Raw genomic sequence first — 17,827 nt, forward strand, 5'->3', positions numbered from 1 at the left:
ACTCTGCTTGCTTCTGGATCAGTTCTACCAACCACCCCTTACCTTTGGTACTGTGGCAAATTCTCACAGCTGCTTGCACATCTGTAATGTTGCTGCCTGAATCTGCCCCTTTATACTCTTCCTCTTTTATTTCATGGAATAAACCAATGGTTCTTTATTCATCCTAGTATGTTCATCTTGTGGCACAGGCATCTTGCAAGGATACATTATTTAGACTACCGTCGGATAAAAAAAGATATTTGGTATTAAGTTCTGTATCTCTCTTTATAAACTCTAATAAAATTTATTTTAAAAAATTTAAACTGTGTGGAGATTTTTGTTGTTGTATTTTTGTGTCTTTATATTGTAAACTGCCCTGTGATCTTTGGCATGAAAGGTGGTATAGAAATTAATTTTTTTAAATAAATAAAATAAGGAAGCCAGTGGAACCAATTCAAAATCCCTTTCAAAGCTGTTATTATTAAGTCTGTGAAACCCTCTACTGCCAACACAGCTGTTAGAAGCAAAGATCACCAGTGTTGAAACAACGATTTTTCAACATCAACTTTGTTGGACTAAGGCCATTTGCCTTAGGAGGAAACTGCCCACCAGCACCTATGTATCAGCTTCAAGTTTAAGCCTGGTCTGCGATTGCTATAGGTTTTGCAAAACAGGGAAGAGCACCAGTGACTGAGTTGTTAGGCATAAAATTTTACAAGAAAAGCACTAGGTTTATGCCTCTTCTCCCAAAGACTGGACCTCCCTTTTAGACTTAGCATCCTGTGTCTTGGGCAATTTCCAGATCACCAGGTCCTCCCTTCGCCCTCAAACATGCATCCCAATTTGTTTGCAGGAGGAATATAAAATGTTGCGTCATTCCGCACTTCCCAGTGCATGATAGTGCAAAAGTCTCACCTTTGTTGTGTAAGAGCTGTGCAAACAGCTGCTGTTGCACAACCTGAATTGGCCAAAGTGCAATTATTATTATTATTTATTGAATTACTGCCAGGTATACTGCAATATAGATATATTATTACAGATATATTATTACGGATATATCATTACATATATCTATATCTATCTATCTATATGAGAAAACATCCAGACATCCCTCTGTGGCTATTTTATGAACAAGGAGGGGAGATTAGATCACAATTCCTTGCAAGGCACTGGCTCTGCTATTAGGAGCTTTTTCTATGGAAGGAACTGTTTGTTTAGGTTTACATCCCCGCTTCTTGGGGCAGTTTTAGAATCTGCTCGAATTTACATTGACCCTATTTTTTTTTTTAAAAAAAATGGTAAACGGATTGCAACGTGTTAACACGTCGGTAACTTGATGCGCATATCCGGATTATGAATTCGTACATTTGACGCCCAAACCTCACCTTTTCCAGGAGGCGTTGGAAACGGCCAACCTTTCCCTTGCCCAGCAGCGAAGGAAACGAGGGGAAGCTGGGGGCACCGCTTGGAGGCGTCACTGCGATGTACGAAGCGGCTCTCACGACTGCTGTGTCACCTCGGGAAGGCGGAGGCGGCGAAGGCCGCCCTCGCCTCTACCCTTTTGCCTTCGAGCCGAGGAAGAGCCGGGAAGAACCCGACAGGCGAGAGACGTTGAGCACGACCTCTCCAACCATCTCGGAGAAAGGGGCCGGAGCCAGGCCCTCAGCCGCCGACCAAGGGCCTCGAGCAACGCGGCGCCTCAGCCGCCCCCTCGACGGCCAACCGTCGCCTCACGTTCAAATCAAGTGCGCGAGAGAGAGAGAGCAACGGCCGCTCCTGGAAGGGGCAGGGCTGGATGTCATCTGAAAATAGCTCCCACCTGAAAGCTCCCTTAGCTTCTGCATGAGCTTCCTCCCTTTGCTGATGTCTCCTCATCGCTATACGCACACACCGTTTGAATGGCAATGCCCATCAACTTGGGGTGTGGGGCTCAAATATGCCTCCCTGTGCTCCTGTGCCTCCCACTCCCTCCCTGGTCTGAGCACTCTTTGGACTTCGCTGAGGACATAGCTGTCAACTTTCAGATTTGAAAATAAGGGATCAGCAGCCGCAAAAATAAGGGATCAACAGCCTCACCTGTCCCGGGGAGCCTCAAAAATAAGGGATCAGCAGCCTCACCTGTCCCGGGGAGCCTCAAAAATAAGGGATCAACAGCCTCACCTGTCCCAGGGAGCCTCAAAAATAAGGGATCAGCAGCCTCACCTGTCCCGGGGACAGTCTACGGGATATCTAAGAAGCAGGAAGCAGTGGGAAATGGCGCTGGAATAAGGGAATTTCCCACAAAAAAGGGAAGGTTGACAGCTATGGCTGAGGATGGCCGCGACGTTGGTCACCGAGCACAGGACCACCGTGCGCATGACCAAGTCCATGGAGCCTTTGGGAACGGCACACATCCTCTCCGGGGGTGACAATGAAGCCCTCAAAGCGCAGGTGTTGGTTCTTGGGGACACTCTTCAGGAGGGACCCCTGACCATTAGGTCCAGTCGTGGCTGACTCTGGGGTTGTGGCGCTCATTTCACTTTATTGGCCGAGGGAGCCGGCGTACAGCTTCCGGGTCATGTGGCCAGCATGACTAAGCCGCTTCTGGCGAACCAGAGCAGCACACGGAAACTCTGTTTGCCTTCCCGCCGGAGTGGTACCTAGTTATCTACTTGCACTTTGATGCTTTTCAAACTGCTAGGTTGGCAGGACCAGGGACCGAGCAACGGGAGCTCACCCTGTCGCAGGGATTCGAACTGCCATCCTTCTGATTGGCAAGTCCTAGGCTCTGTAGTTTAACCCACAGCGCCACCCGCGTCCCTAATGATAGGGGTACTGTGCGCAATACTTGCCTCTGTCCCTTTCCTTCCTTCTTTCCCTCCTCTGATGCCTTCTGTACCTCCTAAAGGCTTGTGTGACACAGGGTGGTTCACAGAACAAAATCAAAAAATAAAACCACAATATATGTAATCAAAATAAAAACAACAACCCAATAACACCCCCCCCACAAGAACCACGTTTTAAAAGGGCATAGGATGTCAGTCAAAACAACAAAAGGCCTGGTTAAAAAGGAATGTTTTTGCCTGGCCCCTAGGCAAACTTCCCTGGTGGGAACATTCCACAGATGGGGCACCACTGTAGAGAAGGCCTGTTCTCAGGTCGCCACCCTCTGCACCTCTTGAGGAGGCGGCACACAAAGGAGGGCCTCAGAAGATGATAACAGGGTCCTGGTAGGTTCATGTGGAAAGAGACGGTCCCTGAGGTATTGTGGTCCTGAGCCACTTAAGGCTTTACAGTACAGTGGTACCACTGGTTAAGAACTTAATTCGTTCCGGAGGTCCGTTCTTAACCTGAAACTGTGCTTAACCTGAAGCACCACTTTAGCTAATGGGGCCTCCCGCTGCCGCTGTGCGATTTCTGTTCTCATCTTGAAGCAAAGTTCTTAACCCGAGGTACTATTTCTGGGTTAGCGGAGTCTGTAACCTGAAGCGTCTTTAACCTGAAGTACCACTGTATAGGTTAAAACCAGCACTTTGAATTGAGCCCAGAAACTAATTGGTAGCCAGTGCAGTCGGACCAGGATTTTTGTAATATGCTCAAACAGTCTTGCCCCGGTTAGCAACCTGGCCCCAGAATACTGCACTGGCTGAAGTTTCCAGACTGTCTTCAGAGACAGCCCTACATATAAGGCATTGCAGTAATCTAACCTTAAGGTTACGAGAGCCTAGACAACAGTAGTTAGGCTATCCCTGTCCAGATAGGGATGTAGCTGGGCCACCAGCCAAAGCTGATGGAAGGCACTCTGGGCCACTGAGGTCACCTGAGCCTCGAGCGACAGCAAAGGATCCAGGAGTACTCCCAAGCTACAAACCTGCTCCTTCAGAGGAAGTATAACTCCATCAAAAGCAGGTGACCTCCCACCCATCTGATCTAGGGAACCACCAACTCACAGTGCCTCACTCTTATCTGGATTGAGCTTCAGTCTGTTCTAACTGTCACTAACCTTTTTCCTACCGTCACTTGATTGGTTTATTGGGTTTCTTGGAACATTGCAGCAGACTCTAATGGGTGCAACCATTGTTGTGCTTTTTATTTTATTTTTTTACCTTCCAGCTGTTGCAAAACTACAATTCCCATCAGTCCCAGCAAGCATAGCCAGGTGACAAGGGGTGATGTGGAGTTGAAGCTCAGCAATGTGAAGGGCCAAAGACCTGATCTATAGCATGTTTTTGTCTAAAGACCTTTCTCTAAATAACTTTTATGCTTGGAGGAATTTCTGTAGATTCCTTCAAAGTGTGCCCATGCTATGGATGGAAATAATGCACAAGCAAAGGAAGAGAAAAGCAGGAAGGAGCCGTTTCTGAGCGGCATGCGCTAATGTTGTGTGCAGCTTCCATGCAAAGCAACAGGAGGCAGTGTCGGCATCTGAGTTTTTCCCAGTCAAACCGTCTGAGCTCTGCCCGGTACTGTTTTACCAATTACCAGCAATTAGATCAATCCATGTTAACAGACTGGTGTGTCTGGTGATGTTGCTGGGCCTCTCCTTTTTTGCTCAGTGCGCCGTATGTGGGCAGCACCATCAGAAGGAAATGTGCCCCTAACTGATGTGGCAATCCTCGGAGAGGCTGAAGAATTGCGTCATCGTTGCGCAATGGAGAAGGGACCAAGGCTCAGGCTGACTTGCATGTGCCCATTAGCAGCACTTCCGCTGCAGTGCTGCGCTGCCCGCAAATGTTGAAGCTCTCCTGAATGTAAAAGGCAGCTTGCAATCCATGTGGAAGCAGGTTCTACAGGAGAAATTGGATGGGATGCTCTTAAAAGCAAAAAGCTTTGTTGGACACCGTGAATTTGCAGCTCTCTGGAATTTCAAACTATTACTCTAATTGAGGGCCAGCATGATGTTGGGGTTAGAATCCTGGAGACTAAGGCTGGGGAAACATTGATTCAACATGCCCCCACCAGAAACTCAGAAGAGTAAAGAAGCCTCTTTCTCTAGTCACCCAGTCCCATCTTGTAGTCATCAGGCTGCTTTCTTTGAGACTAGTGAATTTATTGGAATCGGCTGATTTTTTTGGGATGGTGGGCGGGGTCGGTTTTTGGATCCAGGCTCAGCTAAATGCAGTTAAGTCCTGTTGAAGCTACTGTGAAAACTTGGTCCCGATTTCAGGCTTCCATTGAAAGTGTGGCACTGAAGTTGAACTAATGGAGCCCAGAGCCAACCCTTGAGAATTGCTTGCAGCCTTGGGGATTACCGTGAACGTAGATGGGAAGGAAAGCTAGGAGGACAGCAAGGAATGGCGCTGACCGCTAAGTAAGAGGGACAGATGACATTTCATCCAAGAGAAGAGGTTAAAACAAGATGGACATACCTTTTTATTGCAAATTCCAAAGTAAAAAGATGTACAGTACAAAGGAAATCAAATAAGTCAGACGGTATTCATCTTTCATCCCAGCTATTTTGTTGAAGTAGGTATTTTTTTATATAAAAAAAACCACACACATGCTCTTTCTCCCCTCCCCAAAACTCCTCCTTTTCCTCCTTTGCTTTGTTTTGTTTGTTTGTTTGTTTGTGTCTTAAAGCAGAATAAAATCTACTGGGTTAGGGTCTAAAGGGGCTGAAAATAAAGACATTATTGAGGGGTAGGGTGGGGAACAAGCAAAGTGCAGCAAGAAAATAGTTGCCCTGATATCTGCTGGGGGGGGGGGAGGGAGGGAAGAAGCGATAGCAGTGACTTTCTTAATTAGCAGCATTAATGGCACCATCTCACTATGCTTTCCCCTTAGTCCATGCTCTGCCCTATACACATTTAAACAGCACTTGCAGTTGTGAATCTCAGAAAAGCATTTGAACAGACGTGAATTAAATTAAGCCTCACAACACCCCTGTGAGGTAGGTAATTACCCGTTTTACAGATGGGTAAAACTGAGGCACATAGAGAGGTTAGGTGACTCTCCCAAGTTTGGGGACACACACGCACGCACACCAGATCAGCCGTGGAGCTGAAAACAGTAATCACAATAGTTCTGTTTTTCAATATTCAGCTCTTAACACCTGAAAAGCAGCAGTTTCTATCCCCTCCTCTACAAAATGCACTTTCTAGAGACATTCACACCCTCACACCCCTCTATATACAAATGCAACATGCATCAACCTACGGCAAAATTTGGATATATATGTATCTGCGACAACACATAATTCCAAGCCAATTTCAGCCACTTTGGATATTTGGTGAAATTTTCCTTGTTGAATTACTCTATATGTGCTTCCAGATAGGGACTTACTAGTGCAGATGGGATGTTGGCAGCAGATTTGTTTTTTAACATCACATTTTCCTTGGAAAGGATACACCAGAATGAAAAGGGAGTGGAGAGACCATGGGCTAGTATTGCACTGTGAAAAAATTGTCAGCATGAGGAGCACTCATCCCATAATAAGAACCTGTCTGGAAGCGTCCTACATCACAAAAGTCCAAACTTGTTTAATAGTCGAGTCTCTCTCTCTTTCACTACTAAAGGAGACTCACAATTTTTGGATTAATGTTTTGTCTTTTTTTTAAATTAGGGTGTGGGATCTCTTCTAATGAATGACGATCCATTCACCTTCTAGAGCTTCTTCACTCAGGGTAGCCCCCATCACCCTCACATGGAGGTGATCACTGTGACTTTTGAAACACAAAATGTTTATTTTGCTATTCATTAGTGCTGTGAATTCCTCTGCCTGCAAGTGTGCCTGATCCCATATATTCTGAACTGTGGGAGGAAAACGGGGGTAAACATGTAACCCAAACCACAAAACTATGACAGGAGAAACGAACCTGCGGCATGCACAACTATCCATAACCACAGCAAACGAGCCACTTTCTGAGCAAATTTCAATGCCCCAGTTCCACCTCACTTTTTTAAAAATAAAAACAAAACAAAACAAAGCCTCATACAACACACAAGGAGACTGGTGCATGGGTGTGATTCCCCAAATAATCTGTGAGCTTGTAGAAACACAATAATAATACAAAATTGTTTTCCTCTTAACCACCTGGCAACCGGGGAGTCATAGCTAGCGGATGAAGGGAAGGTGTCGCATCTCAGCCCTTTAAATGGAAAGATTTAAAAGTGGGGGCGGGGAGAGAGAAATGTACAAGCAGCTGATTGGAACAAATTATTTAAAGTGCAAAGCGTAGACATATTATTTTTGTACGGTGGATGGATTCAGAACTGCTATAAGCCAAGGAGTGGCTTTCTACTGCCCTATGTGCAGCTAAAGCCCTAGCACATACTGTTTATGGAGAGACTGTTACCGATATGCAAGAGACGGCAAAAGGAGGAGAGGACATGGAACACACAGGACCACAGAGCTACCCATTTCCTGTACCAAGGCAAGTGCAGTATCAACCTGAGAACCTTCTGGCTTGGAAGGAGTAATAACATACGTAGCAGAAGAAGGCCAAGGTTGCGGACGGGACATGATTGTGAGTGCTTACCTGCAATCCCCAGGTAAGGGCCTTTTCATGCTGGTGCATAATCTTGAAACTGAAGTCCTCAACATGGTGATGGAGACCAGAGGGTTTCAAACTACCATCTATCTACGGTCTTCATCACCATGATATCTGAGCCCTTCACTTTCATGTCATTCTCCAGTTCATAAGAGCCAGTTCAGGCTATTTTCTCCATTCATCCCCCCAGAGGTGCATGTGAACTTTCATATGTTTAGACAGGCTTTTCGAACCAGCTGGTGCTTAGGAGACTGAGCAATGCTTCGGAGCCACATTGGCACCGCAACCTTGCATGTGTGCCGGCAAACACGTAACAGGTCACATATGCCTCGTTTTCAAACATGGCTACGTTCATACTGAAAATACTTTACAACATGAAATATGAAACGGCCCCTTGGTCCTGTACAGGAAGCCACCTTTCAGTTCATCGATGACGAATATCAGATCACGCTGTTGCCCTGTACTGGTTGCCATGAGGCAACCAATTTCAAGCATCAGACTCTCGGCCCAAGAAAAGATTCTCACTGGGCCACATTTAGGCCTGTTCATTGTACCTGAATGTACCCTGTACGACAGGGGATTTTGTATCAGAGTAAAAAATAAAATAAAAATAAAACCGAATCTCTATTTTTCAATGCTCAAGCTGGCGTCTTAACTAAAAATTATTGGCAAGATCGCACCCAGATGCCCAAGCTATCAAGATTTTGCCTTTGCTTCCTGAACTTTGAATTACAAAGTTTTGGAGAATAGCACTAGGTCAGCAGCATTTTGCTTCAGAGAATCACCAAAGGTTTTTGCGCAGTCTATCAGTGCAAGAAACAAATGTCAATCATAATTGACGATTTCTGGATGGCCAGACCCTGCTTCTTTGATAATTGCCACAACCATCTATTTGAGAATAACTGCATGCTAATTCTCAACCTAGCAGGCCCAGTTCCCTTACATTCTTAGGAGTTAATATGATTGCTACAGAAACTTTTTAACTGCTGAAATGCAGAACACACACATCAAACCAACTTTCCCATGTGCAGTTGAACTGGGAATGTTCATTTCATGTTCTTTGGCTAGCAGCGGCAGCAACATAGTTCATTAAAGTGTGTTTTCTTATAACGACTACAATGAGCCACCAAGCTATCTAATAAGGAGCAGCCAATTTATATGGGGTCAGACTATTTGCTCATTTAGCCCAGTGTTTTCTAGTTGGGCTGGCAGTAGCTCTCCAAGACTTTAGGCAGAGGGTCTTTTACATCACATCTTACCCGATCTTTTTATGTGGAGATGTCTAGGATAAGGTTACCAGATTTTTTTCAGTGAATCTGGGGACACTTTTCAACTTCAATGGATTTTGTATCGGGATTGATTTGTACATCTGGGGACTGTCCCTGGGAAATGGGGACATCTGGTAACCTTAGTCTAGGACTGAACTTGTAACCTTCTGTAGGAAAATAAAGTACTTTACCACTGAATAATGGCTTCTCCCCAAGGATAATTCACTACTGGCAATCTGCACTTGCAAGACGGATTACGGCAGATATGCAAATCCTAACGGGTCTATGAATCTTGAGTTTAAGATTCCTCAGCATTTCCCCTTTATCTTAAAAGTTTAAATGGGAGGATTGGGTGTAGGGTGAAACTGGGGCAATATCATTTTTGCCCTATGTCTTTACAAAATAGAGAGACAAAAACAGGGATATACATATGTATCTCGATGCAACTTCCCACCTGAAGAGCAAAACATTTTCTGCTTTCTAACTTTATGAAAAGCTCCTGATTCCTCCTAGTGAAACAACAATATAGAGATTGGATTGCACATTTTTGCACTGTTAGAAATATTTGAAGTTAGGAGTAATATTTATTCTAAACCCTCAATAATAAAATGTGTCGAGAGTAAAAGAAGCAGGATTTCCTTACATAATACCCTCCAGAAAAATTCCACAGATAAAAGTGACAACAGTGATCAGAACAATACTTCCTGTAACACTGGTATTTTGAATTCTAGATTTCCCCCTTCATGCACAAGTCAGTTTTGATTATCTTCTCAATTACATAGTTTACTAAGCATTTCTGCATCATAAAGTTGTCTGCTGGTTAAGGAAAACTTGAATTCTTGGAGTCTTCGTAAAAACAATCCAAGTAGTTGAAGAAGGAAAACAAAGGAAGTCGGTCATATTATTTTAAAATATCAAGTATTTTTGATATAGGAACTTGTCACAACCTGACCACTGTTCTAAAGAATATTGTCAGAATTATACGTGTTCAAAAAATAAATAAATGCAGACTTGAAATTATGTTTTCTTCCAAGGCCTATCGCCATTTATACCATTCAATTGTATTAACAATAATACCCTCAAGTTCTGGTTTTGTTTTTTGTGAGGGAGAGGATGGTTGGAGTGGCATGAGTGTGTGAGAAGTTGCAAGCCCAGCCATGGTATTTATGCCAAATGACTTGATGTATGAGTTTTTTTCCCCTTGGTTGCGACTTGATTGAAGATCTTCCATGTCAGTTTCACAAAGCACCTGCCATTCATTGTTGGCTGATTAGAAATGTCCACTGCTCATTTAATCAGACAGCCCAGAAAACCAGATTGCTTTTTCTTACTAATTCTACCACTCCAAAAAAATAAATAAATGAACATAAAAGCAAAAACTAATTTAAATATTCTCAGAAAAACAACATTTCAACAAAATTCTATACAGCACCTTTTCTGGTGGTGGTGGGGAGTACAAAACGTTGAGCTTAAAAATCAGCACTATCAAAATTAGATGTACATTTTCTAACTGTTCTCAACGATTTTGAGATTTCTCTAATTTCTAATTTTCTAATGCTTTCTCGAAAAAGCATTGGCCATGCCTGTTAAACTAATAGGCTCCTTTCTTTATTGCCAAATTCTTTGATTCTATATATCTTTATATGCTGTCTGTATGTCTCAAACTACCTTTTTGTGATTGTTAATTTTTGAGTAAGATTTCCCCAATATTCTACACTTTGCTTAAATTACGATGCATATAAAAATACGGAGCAAGTTCCACAATATCTGTGAAGTTTGGCCATTTGTTTAAACAATTGTCCCCAAAAAAGAAATGGAAAAAAAGAAATGTAGTGTAGCAACTAGAAAAAGCAAAAGTATTCACTTTAGGAGGACATAGCCCTCAGCTCTGAAGCTGTTTGTTAATAACTTTTATTTGTTAGTAAAGCTAGTGTAACGTAAGAAAGTTCAAGTATCGCTAAATAATGACCCAATGTAAATATAGATTGCAGGGCATTTTTACTAAAAATTGCTTAGTAAAATTTGACAGCACAAACACTACATGTACCGAGCTTTCCATATGGAACAATAGTCCAGCTAAAGAACAATTATGACATTTAGCCAAATCTTGCATAGAAGTGGTCAAAATATATTGCACCTCAGAACCAAAATATAGTCTAAATATTTTCGTTTGTTGTAAAGGTAACTTTGCAATAAAGCTTTGCTCTGTGTCTGTTTGGGAGGCTTTATCTCCTCCCCCTGTGGGGATGTACATAAGTTGACATTGTCTCAAAAGTGGAAAAAAGAAAGAGAAAAAAATGTATTATATATAGATATAAAATTAAGCATGGACAGTGGCATACGCCAGAAGCCATTCTATTTAATTTTTTGTAGTCCTTTGTTATTTACAAAAAGGCATGCCAATAAAATAAAATGATATATTACAGTATTTATAATATTCTTTTAAAAAGTTCAACCACATTTTTCAGCTTTTGTTGTTGTTGTGCTGTTTACAATGTTGCCTGTACATATGCATGTATTTTTTTATTTTTATTTTATTATACACATTGTAGGAGTAAGTGGGGTAAGTCTAACAGGATAGAAATGTTTTGTTCCTTGTGGTATCTGGTACAGCAGAATTCTTCCGCTGATTTCATGATAGCTAGACTATGCATTTAAAAAGTCCAACTTGGCACAGATGTCTATCGAATGGCTTGCTTTCTACATGACCCTTGTTGTGGGCATCTAGGCTGCGAGATTCTATAGGTCAAGCCTCTGCCAGCTATCTAAAAGGCATTGCTATTTGTTTGTTTTGCTTTTGGAATATTTTGAGTGATTATTTTGTGTGTGTGTGTGTGTGTGTTTTTGCCCTTTTATAGATACAATTTATTTGGTCCACATTCAAACAGCTTGTTTTCTTTCATCGTGCCCTAAAAAAAGTTCAGTACACCTCCCTTTTTGCAACCAGGCATTCTAAACGATTCATAGCAGCCTATGCCTTCTCCTTTAAGCTGGATGATGGAACAGAGTCTTGGTTATAGTGCAAAACAACCTTTGGCCCATCAGCGAGAACTACTCCACAAGCCTGTGCCCTTCAAAAACAAAGAAAAACCCACACAACTGAATTCTCAGTATGATCGACTCGTTGAAGGTGACACAATGAAACAGTTCAAAATATTGAGATGCCCAGGTACTAACTAGAAACACAAAAATTATGTTCCCACCCACCCCCAAGCCCCCCCAGGGTGAGACTCCTGTCAATTTAGAGTTAAGACTAGTTGAGAGGTAGCTCTTTCATCCCTACCTGAATTTTGCAGGACTGGTTAAAATTATGACAACAATGTGGGATGAAATGCAAAGTTGGTGAAGGCACACGACATATAGGACACTTTCTCTCTCAGCGCTGCACCCATGTCGCACGGCAACTTTGCTCATCAAACGTGTGATCTACTAAACGCTGGTTTTTAACATTATGGTTATTGTTGCTAGCATTTTGGTTTGCTTTTCCTGTAAAAAAAATAAACAAACAAATGCAAAAAGCAAAGAAAACCGTGCAATGTCAAGACTGCAAGCTGCAGGAAATCTGTCAATGGAAGAACGCTAAGTAGAGGCCACTTTTCTGGGAATCAGCTTGTGCCCCATTGTTGAGTTCCTTGCTTCAGAACGATCCCAAAGGATGCAACCGTCAGCATGTAAATATGGCACACAGTGCTGTAAACTTCCCTATCGTAACCCTACCCTCCTCGATAAAATTGCTTTATAGAGCTGCTGAAAATTGCACCTTTGAAAGATAACGTGCTGTTTCCGATAGCACTTTTTCATCTCTAACAGGGGAGGGGGGGGGAAGTTACCTACACTGTGGAATGGAGGCTAAAGCGTAATTGCGAGTATTGCAGGAAACAAAACTACCGGGTGGGTTTTCTTGAAGCCCTAAAGCACTCTTTGACAGCGACATTGTATTAAGAAACCATTGCTGCATGGTCTTTTTCCATCAGAAGGCTTTTAAGAGCAGCATTTCCCGTTTTTGCTGTTTCTTTTAAAAAGTGCAAAAAATATATGGCTGCATGGTTAATAAACATACACATCAACAGGTCTCCGTCGGTTGGTTTCACATTTTTGATCTTCCTAGAGGAGGTGCATGGAAAGATCTAAGGATTGGTAACTTGGTGGAAGGGCATAGATATAGCTAAGAGTAACTCTCCCAATACAGTGTGCCGTAGTCAGTGGAGTGCCTCAAACATATGGCTTAACACAAGGCCTGGACAGCATATTGAGTGTCTTGTGATTTTATGATTCCTCATGCATGATTCCTGATCACAGCATGCCATCATGCAAATCATTTCTATGCATTGAAACGAGCACAATTTTATTTTATTTTATTTTTGGAATCAGCCTGAGCAAGTTTTGGCAGGCTGAAAAACCTGATTATCCCCATCTCCCAAACCATGGTGAAGCCCATATAATAAAGAAGTATGCAGATAATAAATACCAAAGGAACTATGATGATTAAATGACATGGGCTAGACATGTGTCGTTTCGTTTCAGCTTTTTGTCGTTGCTCAATTTGTTTTCCCCCTTGTTCTAATTTTTTTGTTTTTTTGTTTGTTTTTTTTTGGTGCTTAAACTAAATGTCAAGTATGAAAATCTAGTTTTGCATGAGCAACCCAACCCTTCAAAGTGATGGGTTTTTTTTGTTTTGTTTTTGTTCTGGGTTTCCTTTCAATAAAATGAGAAAAAATAAAATCCATTTTGGCTGCTTCGGAAAAAATATATACGAATCCTAAAGCAGCAGGTTTGTTTGTTTTTCCTTAAGTGTGTGTGTGTGTGTGTGTTTTATTTTGCTTGTTTGTCCTAAGTTGCATTGACTGATGTGGAACATGCAGTATCCACCTGCCCAAACAGTATAAAATCCTTTTTTTTTTTTACCCCGCCTTTGCATTGTTTCCTGTTTTTTTTAATATATTTGCCTAGATGGGTCCGTTAAACAGGTGGTAGATCACTGCTTTGAGATGCAACATGGTCACACAGTAAGCAGACTATGTTTGGTATAGGATCTTCAGGTAAAGTGTCTCCACAGCTGTTCACTATTGATATATATTTTATCGGGAAGTTTGTAAACAATCTTTTCCGCTCATACTTTTTTCCTAGAGTTATTAATGTCACGGATCATCTCAATATTTGGGTTCCCTGGTGTCTCTTTGCCTTTTCGCTCTTTCCCGTCTCCCTTCCTCGGCTCGCTGTTTCTCCTTTTCGGGCTTAGTCACACTGTCATAGGATGGGAGGGACGCTGTGGACGGGGTACCTTCTTTTTTCTCCCTGTTTGTCCCTCCGTTTTCCATCTTATTGGAGACGTTCTTTCGGTAAATAAAGCCCCTCCTTATTAAGCGAGCCCGGTATGCCCTCTGGATGACCAGTGCAGAGACCTCTTCCTGCTTGCGCCGCAGTGTGGTCGTGATAGGCTCGTAAGACACTTTGGATGGATTCGAAGCCACAAACCTCTCCTCCATCTGCTGCCTCAGGATGTCCAGCTCGCCGCTATCGCCCAGCACCCGCTTGGTAAAAGCAAAGAGGATGTCCAAGCAGTGGATTCTATCCCCGCTCACCATCGGCAAGTCCATGGCAATGAGTTCAATAGTGTTGGGCTTCGGGACGCGGAGAGGGTGCTCCAAAGCGTCGGCAAAGTCTGCCAGCTTGCAGTACTCAATGAATTGCGTGGCGTCGGGGTCAAACTTCTCCCAGATCTCGTAGAAGGTCTCAAAGTCGTCTTCGCTCAGCGGGTCGGCGCTCTCCTCCGTAGCTACGCTGAAGTTCTCCAGAATGATGGCAATGTACATATTCACCACAATCAGAAAGGAGATGATGATGTAGCTAACAAAGAAGAAGATCCCCACTGAAGGATTCCCGCAGTCGCCTTTGAAACCACTCCCGGGGTGTTCCTTAGTCAAATCACAGTCCGGTGGCCTGTTGAGGATGGGCAAAAGCAAACCATCCCACCCAGCTGAGGTAGTGATCTGGAACAAGCAAATCATACTGTTGCCAAAAGTCTCAAAGTTGAACATGTCATCGATGCCAGCCTCGTGCTTGACGTAGGCAAAGTTGGACATCCCAAAGATGGAAAAGATGAACATAACTAGGAAGAGCAGGAGACCAATGTTGAACAAGGCAGGCAAAGACATCATTAAGGCAAAAAGCAGGGTGCGGATCCCTTTGGCTCCTTTGATCAGGCGCAGGATGCGGCCAATACGGGCCAGGCGGATGACTCTGAAGAGAGTAGGTGACACAAAGTATTTCTCTATGATTTCAGCCAAGAACATACCTTAAATGAGATTGGGGGAAAGAAGAAAAAATAATGTTACAATTCTTTCAAGTAATCACATACCATTTGCCCAGAAGCAGGTAGTACTGGCCATATTGGAGAGGGAAATGCCATACTAGGTTCGTTGAGACTGGCAGTCTTCCTATCTCCATATCCTTAGTATTTGAGTCTTTGCAAAATGCCCATGAGCCATATCAACAAATTTCTTTTTAGAAGGGCACCTCATCTTTTTATTATGACCATTATAAAATGATAGGCGGTGCTTGTTGCCTCGTTATAACCCATGAATCATAAAATAGTATAATCTCTCTTCCCTTCTGTTTACTTTGCTCTGTTGTTTAGGATCAGGCTAGATGTAACATCCCGTTGTGTGTGTGTGTGTGTGTGTGTGTGTGTGTGTGTGTAACCCCCCCCCCCCCATGTAACAACAACTTTTATACCTTGCTTTTCTATTTAACAATCCTCTAAATGGGTACCAATCGGTAAGACAAAAAACAAAATGGGTACCAATCGGTAAGACAAAAAACAAAATGTTAAAAATGGCAACAATCCAAATTTCATGTTCAAAGTAGGCGCTGGCGCTTTGGGCAATTGCCAACAGCAGCAGAAAATATGGAACAAAACTAGGTCATCCAGAGAACCCCAAATGCTCAACAGAACTACTGGTCAATTGTCTAAAAGAGAGCAAGGAAGAAGCAAGGCAATCCCTAGAAAGAGATTTTCACACCTTTTGTGCCACCACCGACAATGCCCTGCATAAATGCCCACTGCATTAAAAATAGAGCCATCACACAGTGTGGGGCCTCTAAGGGAGCTCTTAATATGAAGGTGGGCTCATATGAGAGAAGGCTATCCTTCAAGAACAAAGATCATTCAGGACCGTAAAGGTCAAAACCTGCACTTTAAATTGGGCCGAGGAACTAATGGCATGAAGTATGATTAATTGGTGCAATATGCTCCTGATAACACTTTCCAGTTAATAAAAATCATTACCAAGGCCTTTGGTTTGGTGGCTGTCGTCCTCCTGCATTGCTGTGTGCTGCTGGTTTGTTACTGTTTTGTGGTTTTGTTTTATTATGCTTACTGTATGTTAATTTGCATTTGTTTTTAATCGTCATATTTTTGTGATCCAGCATAGGACCATTTGGAGCAGGGTAGTTTATAGGTACAAATGCAATTACAGTGGTGCCTCGCAAGACGAAAAGAATCCGTTCCGCGAGTCTCTTCATCTAGTGGTTTTTTCGTCTTGCGAAGCAAGCGGATTAGCGCTATTAGCGGCTTTTAGCAGCTTATCGGCTTAGCGGATAAGCAGATTAGAAAAGGGGGGGGGGAGGGAAAAAACCCCGCAGGAACTTGCAAGACATTTTCGTCTTGCGAAGCAAGCCCATAGGAAATTTGTTTTGCGAAGCACCTCCAAAACGGAATACCCTTTCGTCTAGCGGGTTTTCCGTCTTGCGAGGCATTCGTCTTGCGGGGCACCACTGTAGTCAAATGAAAGCAACTTTAGAAATTTTCAGAGTTTAAGCAGAAGAACGGGTGTGTGTGTGCGGGTGGAAAGCAGCTATTTCCCCACTCAAACTTCCTTCCCAAACTATTTCCTCACAGAAATCTGACCGGCTCTGATTTTACAAGCTGGGAAGCAGTGATAAGTGAATGTGCAGTACAGTGGTACCACGGTTTTCGAACACAATCCGTTCCAGAAGATCGTTCGAGTTCTGAAACGTTTGAAAACCGAAAACTCATTATGGAAGCCTCAATACTGAAGCCGCGTTTCCTGTTCGACTTCTCAGGCGCATTCAAAAACCGAAGCATTTACTTTTGGGTTTAGGGCATTTGAAAACTGAAACATTTGTCAACGGAGACGTTCGAAAACCGAGGTACCACTGTATTAATTGCACAATCCTATGCAAGTTTACTCGGAATCCGATGCACATCTACTCATTTTCTCTTCTCGCAAGCGCAGGCCTTTGCGCTGCATGCAGAAAACACCCATATACTCACCCACGATGGAGAGAATGACAACCACAAAATCAAAAATGTTCCAGCCAATAGTGAAGTAGTAGTGACGCAAGGCAAACATTTTCAGCACACACTCGCATGTGAAAAAGATAACAAAGACCAGGTTGATCCAGTAGAGGATTTCTTCCATCTGTTTGCTCTGTGTGTCCGTCTCAACCATCATAGTCACCATGTTGAGGCAGATGAGCAGCATGATCAGTATGTCAAAGGCTTGCTGGGTGACAAAGTCGAAAACAGCTCCTTGGACTCTATTCTGTTACACCGGACAGGAAGAACGCACAGTTAGGGAGATGCATGTATTTGTAGTATGGGACAATTCGCTGCATACATCCTCTACTGCAGCTGATTTGTGTGTTTACATCACGTGGGGGTGGGGGGTGGTTTGTTGGTTTGTTTTTATTATGTATTGCATGTTTTTATATTGTGTTTTTATGTTGTAACCGCTCCGAGAGTTGTGGGTACAGGCCGGTGTGCAAATTTAATACATGATAAATAATAACATGCATATCTGGCATCACAATCCCATTTTGTAGTGAAGGGTGAAACACACAGCACAATCCTGTTCATCACCAGGTATGTGTGGAAAGGTAAAGGACCCCTAGATGGTTAAGTCTAATCAAAGGCAGCTATGGAGTGTGGTGCTCATCTTGCTTTCAGGCCAAGGGAGCTGGTGCTTGTCCACAAACAGCTTTCCGGGTCATGTGGCCAGCATGACTAAACCACTTCTGGCGCAACGGGACATTGTGACGAGTGCCAGAGCGCACAGAAACGTCGCTTGCCTTCTCTTAGCAGCAGTA

At 43.1% G+C, this 17,827-nt stretch overlaps 1 protein-coding gene and 1 long non-coding RNA gene across 2 annotated transcripts in view; one reads left to right on the top strand and one right to left on the bottom strand.

Annotated features, from left to right (window-relative positions):
• The first annotated feature begins 1,800 nt into the window (after window positions 1–1,800).
• Window positions 1,801–6,756, top strand: LOC309335172. The gene is made up of 2 exons (XR_014153420.1): window positions 1,801–2,409; window positions 4,072–6,756. It is a non-coding gene; the product is annotated as an uncharacterized lncRNA (long non-coding RNA).
• SCN8A (sodium voltage-gated channel alpha subunit 8) overlaps window positions 5,303–17,827 on the bottom strand; it is a 110,409-nt gene continuing 97,884 nt past the window's right edge. The window contains exons 26-27 of the mRNA XM_081850038.1: window positions 17,013–17,283; window positions 5,303–15,011 (exon numbers count right to left, since the gene is read on the bottom strand). Coding sequence (XP_081706164.1) covers window positions 13,867–15,011; window positions 17,013–17,283 — 1,416 coding nt within the window. The 3' untranslated portion in view covers window positions 5,303–13,866. The remainder of the gene's footprint in view (window positions 15,012–17,012; window positions 17,284–17,827) is intronic.

The sequence above is a fragment of the Podarcis erhardii genome (genome assembly GCF_964252035.2).
Source record: "Podarcis erhardii genome assembly, chromosome: 2".
Classification (NCBI taxonomy): Eukaryota; Metazoa; Chordata; class Lepidosauria; order Squamata; family Lacertidae; genus Podarcis; species Podarcis erhardii.